This window comes from Micromesistius poutassou, assembly GCF_964030765.1.
Source record: "Micromesistius poutassou genome assembly, contig: SCAFFOLD_5889, whole genome shotgun sequence".
In the NCBI taxonomy this organism is placed as follows: domain Eukaryota; kingdom Metazoa; phylum Chordata; class Actinopteri; order Gadiformes; family Gadidae; genus Micromesistius; species Micromesistius poutassou.
The window spans coordinates 1-8,260 of NW_028177058.1; the positions used below are offsets into that span (position 1 = coordinate 1).

General features: G+C 44.2%; 1 protein-coding gene across 1 annotated transcript; it reads left to right on the plus strand.

Moving 5' to 3' along the window:
- The first annotated feature begins 1,571 nt into the window (after nucleotides 1-1,571).
- On the plus strand, nucleotides 1,572-7,690 carry LOC311376788 (E3 ubiquitin/ISG15 ligase TRIM25-like). Its single transcript, XM_084491259.1, has 2 exons — nucleotides 1,572-1,688; nucleotides 4,956-7,690. The coding sequence occupies exon 2, from the start codon at nucleotides 4,958-4,960 to the stop codon at nucleotides 6,113-6,115; it is 1,158 nt and encodes a 385-aa protein (XP_084347385.1). The 5' UTR covers nucleotides 1,572-1,688; nucleotides 4,956-4,957; the 3' UTR covers nucleotides 6,116-7,690.
- The last annotated feature ends 570 nt before the right edge of the window (nucleotides 7,691-8,260 follow it).

An 8,260-nucleotide genomic window follows, 5' to 3' on the forward strand; every position in this document is an offset into this window, starting at 1 on the left:
CTCCTGATCCACAAATGTGGAGAAAAGACGGAGGACATGTGTGAAAGCAGCTTCTGTCTCTCTCTCTCTGTCTGTTTATCTGTCTGTCTGTCTCTCTCTCTCTCTCCCTCTCTGTCTGTCTGTCTGTCGGTGTCTCTCTCTCTCTCTCTCTTGTTGTCTCTCTCTATCTTTTTCTGTGGCTGCTTCTCTCACACACACACACACACACACACACACACACACACACACACACACGCTTCACACTCTGTTTCTACTGGTTGAAGAGAAGTGACTCATTTAACACATTAGGTTTCGATCTATTGCAACATTACCTAACGTTGTTTTCTCTATAGTAAGATTGATAAGCGTTACACAGACACACTTCACAATATCACATCATTATAATAAACCAATAACCTAAAGATAGAGTGGGTTTAGAGAAAGATTCAGGGATCCTCAGCGCAGAAGAATGAAGTTCTGGGAAGTGCTGGGAAGTCCAGACAGCCAATCACAGCCTCGGCTACCTCACAGGAACCGCCTCCTCTCTGTGACAGCCAATCACAGCCCTGAATACCTCACAGGAACCGCCTCCTCTCTGTGACAGCCAATCACAGCCTCGAATACCTCAGCGAAGGTTTCTTCACACACACACACACACACACACACACACGTTACGTTCACTACGTCACGGGTGTTCAACAGCAACGTAAAGCAGGTGAGGTGAAAGTGGGAGGTCCGCTCACCTGATTGAAGCGCGGGCCCGTCGAGAGTCGAACCAGTAAAATCCCAAAGGGGCGTGTTTGAATCTCGTGCACGGGCACGTTGACTACGGGCACGCGCTATAAACGGGAGCTAGCGCTGGTCTCAGCGCGTTGTCTCGTCAGGAGAGACGCGCCACCGGTAAGCTGCTGTTTGTGTCCATTGAGCCGCGGTTTAAGTTGGTCTGTCTGGTCACGCTCTGTATCCCTGGAAATGTTTGGAGTTGGGGCGTCTTCGCTTTGCGGTGCAGGCTGGGTAATGTAGTTCATCGCACTTTAATTAACACTAATTAATGTTTAATGTGCAATGTGGCTTGTGTGTGGCAGTGCAATGTTTAATGTATATTTAGTGTTTAATGTGCAATGTTGCTTGTGCGGGGAATTGTTGCATATTCAGTTTAAACACTAATTATTTTATACTATATTATATATTATACTATTATTATAACACTAAATACTGACTATTGTAATTTATATTTGTATATTATTCAGAATTGATAGTATATTATGTATGTGGCTATCAATATTGTTGTTTACACCGTAGCCTTTCTATTCTACAGGTTTATAACCTGTTATTTGTGGACTAAAACAACTGCATAAGGAAAATCAAACAAAGCAAATAGAAAACCACAAAGAGTTAAAACAACGTGTCTTCTTCTGGCGCCCCGTTCGGTGGGGAGAATCTTAAAGAACACACACACACACACACACACACACACACACACACACACACACACACACACACACACACACACACACACACACACACACACACACACGGGGGGGGGGGCGTGTGTCCGTGGGGGCGGGGCCAGGAGAGGACGTGATGTTCGAGAAACGAAACTTAAGGTTGACAGAAACCCGACGAGGAGGAAGCAGTTCTCTCCCTCAGCAGAACAACACAACACGTTTTGGGACACACACAGTCTGACCGACAGCAACCGCAACCAGGTGAGTAAAACAACACAACCTCCGCGCCTCTCTCCCCGCGGTGTGACCCCGTACGGACCGGCCCTACAGCGGGTTATGATGTGAACTAGGGGAGCGCTAGGATCGGACAGGCAGCCTGTCAGGCAAACTCACACGCTGACTCCTCACCCTCACCCTCACCCTAACCGTAACCCTAACCCTAAACCTAACCCTCACCCTATCCGCGAAACGGACCCGTGTCGGGGTAACATCATGTAGTCATATTAGACATGTAGTCATATGAATCATGTAGTCATATTAAACATGTAGTCATATTAATCATGTAGTCATAGTAGACATGTAGTCATATTAATCATGTAGTCATAGTAGACATGCAGCCATATTAATCATGTAGTCATATTAATCATGTAGTCATATTAATCATACAGTCATATTAATCATGTAGTCATATTAGACATGTAGTCATATTAATCATGTAGTCATAGTAGACATGTAGTCATATTAATCATGTAGTCATATTAATCATGTAGTCATATTAATCATACAGTCATATTAATCATGTAGTCATTTTAATCATGTCATATTAATCATGTAGTCATATTAATCATGTAGTCATATTAAACATGCAGTCATATTAATCATGTAGTCATATTAATCATGTAGTCATATTAGACATGTAGTCATATTAATCATGTAGTCATTTTAATCATGTAGTCATATTAGACATGTAGTCATATTAAACATGTAGTCATATTAATCATGCAGTCATATTAATCATGTAGTCATATTAATCATGTAGTCATATTGGACATGTAGTCATATTAATCATTAGTCATAGTGGACATGTAGTCATATTAATCATGTAGTCATATTAATCATGCAGCCATATTAATCATGCAGTCATATTAATCATGCAGTCATATTAATCATGTAGTCATATTAATCATGCAGCCATATTAATCATGCAGCCATATTAATCATGCAGTCATATTACACTGTTCTATTCTTTTTGAGTGAAGTGGGGCACTAAAGGTCCCATGCTACTTTGCGGATGCCTTTATATCGGTGTTAGTGGCCCCTAATACAGTATTTGAAGACTCATTCCCGAAATTCATCCTTGGTGCAGAGTTACAGCCACTACGGGCCAGTCCCACAATGAGCTCCACAAACGTTCCTGTAGCTTTAAAGGCTAATGAGGAGGAGAGAGGCGGGTCTTTGATGAAAAGGTTACAATCCCTTCAAATTACCCTAAAAATGATTTGGCCAGAGGATGATGTAGATATGGTAATCTATCCAGTTTCTAAAGCCGATAGGCGCACATTAATCACACATTTAACAGGCATGACATTGGAATGTCTGCAATGTCCCATCCTGAATAGTATGGGCTTAAATTTGTCTCATTAATATCTGTAAACGCACAGATGGTGATCTACAAATATTTTTGATTTGCACACGTGTTTTGCTATCCACAAATACAAATTTATAATTTGTAACTTGTATTTTGGTTTTTACATACTTATATATAAAAGTATAAAAAAGTACAAATATATTGTGTTTTTGTAAATACACAATTTTCCATTTGTAAAAACAAAAAGCCATTTGCAAAACTGAAAATTCTGCTCGTGAAGTGTAATTCAGCATTTGTGGATCATTACTCACGCACGCGCATCTCTTTCCTCACTTACGCATTTTTGAGACATTCTTGTCGAAGATCCGCACAGATCCACAAGCAAATAGCTCGTGATTCACAAATGGCCCGCCCTCCTCAACCAGTAGGTGGCAGTGTTGTTCTATGCATTGATACTGCATTGGTACTTACATGACCAACAGGCTGACAGGCTGTTGGTCATGTTTGATAAAAAAGTACATGAAGTGCTTTGGGGTCAATTCTTAATTTAAACATTAATATTTTTAATGATGCACCAGGTTAGGCAAGGCAACTTTATTTATATAGCACTTTTCATACACAAGGCAGACTCAAAGTGCTTCACATATTAACATTGTCATACAATAAAAAGAAAATAATAGATAGTAAAATAAAAAAAAAAGAGTAAAATAAATAGAAATAAAGGCTAAAGTTAAAAAAGCATTTTAGAAAGTGCAATGTATTTAAGATCAGATCAACAGTCTCTCTGGTATACCCACGTGGTATACCCACTTTCTCTGGGACTCCAACCCGGATTCTAGGACTCTAACCCTGACAGAACTCTGATCTCAAACCCTTCAAAGTCCATTCAGGTTAGAGGGTTCCCTGTACAATTTACAGCATTAGTTCTGTGAGAATTTATAAAACAGGTGGCTTAAATCAAGCAATCTGATTGGTTCCCAACTGTTCTATATTGCGTGTATACCGTTCAGTTTACAGAGTTCAGTATCACTCCGCGCCTAACTTGAACTGTTGTTTATTTATATATAAAAGCAATAGCATAGTTTACTGAAGCCTAAAAATATGTTGATTGATGGAGAGGGTGGAAATGTTGTAAAGCAATAGGCACACGGTGAGTGAACTCCATAGTAGGCTAAATTGCCGGCGAACCAAGCTACCGTCTCTAGCCTTCTCTCTGAAGGACGCTACCGTGTGTTGTATAGCAACCGCCGTACACTTTGCAGCCAGGAGGGACTACTTTTTTGTATTCGTTAAAAAAATGCTTTTCAGACTTTCTCACTTTTTCAAAATTGAGGGTGTCTATGACTTTCATTTTGCAATACTTATGAAAGCAGTAGATCACTTCAGTCAGTGAAATATGCTTATTAGATAAAATCTGCAATTAATCGATTCCGGACGTCATGACTATTTGAATAACTTCCAATGTTGTGGTTTTGTGTCATTTGGATACGTTGTATTTGAACCTCTAGTTTTCAGGGACAGAAAAAGTGCTTCCATGTTAAAAGTGAAAGTGTAGCGTTGTGACCCTCGGCTGTTTCAACTGGGCAGAAGTCTGAGACTTCTCACCCTATGCAAACGTTGTTTTTGGACACATACTTATCCCATATTTTAGACAATATTTTTTGTCTTTTAGAATATATTTATAATTGATATAAATGTACTTTGAGAATGTATAAATCCTTTAATTTAAATTAAACTAAATAATCAGACAAACATTGTAAGGTGAGTCCAACATATTGACCCCTCATCCTCAGTGAAGCTGTCCTGTCTGCAGGACTTCATGTTGTACCTCCTATTGGATGAAGATTTCTGCTTGAAACAACAAAATATATAACGTATAAAGCACTTGCATTTGAACGAGTTCAAACTGTTATTTTACTATTGTTATCCATGTTTTCTAGGAATGGCCTCTGCTACTTCCTGGTCTGAAGAGGACTTCTCCTGTTCCATCTGTCTGGATGTGTTCAACAGCCCAGTCTCCACACCATGTGGACACAACTTCTGTAGAACCTGTATTACAACGTTCTGGGATGACCAAGTCCAGTACAAATGTCCTGTTTGCAACGAGCTGTTCCACACAAGACCTGATTTACGGGTTAATACATTCATATCAGGGATGGTTGATCAGTTTAGAAGGTCTGCACCAGTCAAAGAGCAGCCTTGTGTTGAACCAGCAGAAGTTCCCTGTGACGTCTGTACTGGGACCCAGCTGAAGGCCGTGAAGTCCTGCCTGACGTGTTTTACCTCTTACTGCCAAACCCACCTGGAGCCTCATCAGAGAGTCGCAAGACTGAAGAAACATCGGCTGGTCGAGCCTATGGACCGTCTGGAGGACAGGATGTGTAAGAAACACGACCGACTTCTGGAGCTCTTCTGCCAGACTGAACAGGTGTGTGTGTGTCTGTTCTGCACAGAGGGTGACCACAAGTCCCATCCTGTTGTACCTCTAAAGGAGGAATATGAAGTGAAGACGGCCCAGCTGGGGAAGATAGAGGCTGAAGTTCAGCAGATGATCCAGGAGAGACAACGAAAGATTAAGGACATCAGAGACACAGTGGGACGTAGCAAAGCAGACGCAGACAAAGAGATAGCCGATGGTGTGCATGTCTTCACTGCTCTGAAGCGCTCTGTTGAAAAGTGCCAGGATGATCACAACCAAACGGTTAAAGAGAAACTGAAATCCACAGAGACAGAAGCTGAAGGCCTCATCAAAGAGCTGGAGCAGGAGATAGAAGATCTGACCAATAGAAGATCAGAGGTGAAGCAGCTCTCATACACTGAAGACCACCTCCATCTCCTCCAGACCTTCAGATCCCTGAAGGATCCTCCACCCACCAGGGACTGGACGACGGTGGAGGTCCGTCCTCCGTCATATGTTGGGACCTTGAGGAGAGCCCTGGATCAGCTGGAGGAGACACTGAACATGGAGATGAAGAAGCTGCCTGACCTGGAACCAGATTTAAAGAAGTGTAAGTGTTTGTTTAGTTTGATTCATCATTTTGTTTATTTTTACGATGTGAGTGCGTTGTCAGATCATCATCATTACGTGATTGAAGGGTAGGGAGAGGACAGAGGCAGTGGATCGGTGGGAGGTAGTAGGCAAGAAATGCAACCCTTATTCAATCAAACAGAGCCTATGCTGCTATCCACCAACGAGGCTGTTTAGGCTTTTAACTATACGTGTTCTACTGTTAATAATAATAATAATTCATGAAATTTATATAGCGCTTTTCAGTGACCCAAAGAAGCTTACATTTTGGAAGACATAAAAAACACGAAAAGGGTGATGACAGTCAGGGGGACGAGGGCAGGGGCAGGGATGAAGGTGGTTATGGGTAGGGGAGGTCGTAGGCTTGGGAAAAGAGAGAGGTTTTTAGAGTGGATTTGAATGTGGGAAGTGAGGGAGAGTCGCGGACAGGTTGGGGAAGAGAGTTCCATAGTCGGGGGGCTGCCCTGGAGAAGGCTCTGTCACCGAATGTTTTCAGTTTGGAGGGTGGTACGGTTAGAGTGAGAGTGGAGGAGGATCGGAGGGCTTGGGAGGGGCGATGGGGGATGAGGAGGTCAGACAGGTAGGGCGGGGCCAGGTGGTGGAGAGCTTTGAAAGTCAGGAGGAGTATTTTGAAACTGATACGTTGTTTGATGGGGAGCCAGTGGAGAGTGTGGAGAACGGGAGTGATGGGCTCACGGGACCGGGTGTGAGTGAGGAGGCGAGCAGCAGAGTTTTGGACCATTTGGAGTCTTTGGAGGGAATGAGAGGTGATGCCAGTGAGGAGGGAGTTGCAGTAGTCAAGACTGGAGGAGATGAAGGCGTGGATAAGGGATTCAGCAGCAGGGGGGGAGAGGCAGTGTCTGATTTTGGCGATGCGGCGGAGGTGAAAGTAGGAGGTCTTGACAATGAAGCTGACATGGGGATCGAAGGAGAGGGTGGGGTCCAGGATAACACCAAGATTGCGTGCCAGGGGGGAGTGATGGTCGAGGCGTCAATGGTGAGTGAGATGGGTCCAGTTTTATTGAGAGTGGATTTGGTGCCTATGAGAAGGAGCTCTGTTTTGTCGCTGTTAAGTTTGAGAAAGTTGTGGGTCAGCCATGTTTTTATTGTAGAGATGCAGGTTTCGATGTGGGTGAGGGGAGGGTTTTGGGTGGTTTTGGTACTGATGTACATCTGAGTGTCATCTGCGTAACAGTGGAAGTCGAGATTGAGTTTGCGGATGATGTGACCAAGGGGGAAGAGGTAGCAGATGAAAAGAAGGGGGCTGAGGACTGAGCCCTGAGGGACCCCCTGCGTGACAGGAGAGAGGGTGGACGTGTGGCCAGAGAGGGAGACGAACTGTTGCCTGTCGGTGAGGTAGGAGGTGAGCCAGTCGAGTGCGGTGCCCTCAACACCCTGTTGGCGCAGCCTTTTGAGGAGGATGGAATGGTGTACAGTATCAAAGGCTGCGCTGAGGTCTAGGAAAAGCAGGATGTTGAGGGCACCGCAGTCTGCAGAGGTGAGGAGATCATTGATGACTTTGACACGGGCAGTTTCGGTGCTGTGAAGCGGGCGGAAGCCAGACTGGAGGGGTTCATAGAGGTTGTTTGACTGGAGGGGTTCATAGAGGTTGTTTGACTGGAGGGGTTCATAGAGGTTGTTTGACTGGAGGGGTTCATAGAGGTTGTTAGACTGGAGGGGTTCATAGAGGTTGTTTGACTGGAGGGGTTCATAGAGGTTGTTTGACTGGAGGGGTTCATAGAGGTTGTTTGACTGGAGGGGTTCATATAGGTTGTTTGACTGGAAGGGTTCATAGAGGTTGTTTGACTGGAGGGGTTCATAGAGGTTGTTTGACTGGAGGGGTTCATAGAGGTTGTTTGACTGGAGGGGTTCATAGAGGTTGTTTGACTGGAGGGGTTCATAGAGGTTGTTTGACTGGAGGGGTTCATAGAGGTTGTTTGACTGGAGGGGTTCATAGAGGTTGTTTGACTGGAGGTGGGTGTGGAGTTGGGCGGCGACAATGCGTTCCAGAGTTTTGGAGAGGAACGGCAGGTTGGAGATGGGGCGGTAGTTGGAGAGGTTGGCTGGATCAAGGGTGGGCTTTTTGAGGATGGGGGTGATGGAGGCAAGTTTGTAGACAGAGGGAACATGACCAAGGGATAGGGACTGATTGAAGAGGGTGGTGAGGTGGGGGATGAGGACAGGGAGGCAAGCCTTGGTTAGAGTCGTTGGGAGGGG

Bases quoted from the DNA above. Each gene is read 5' to 3' on its own strand.
- LOC311376788 (XM_084491259.1), top strand. From the start codon at position 4,958: ATGGCCTCTGCTACTTCCTGGTCTGAAGAGGACTTCTCCTGTTCCATC.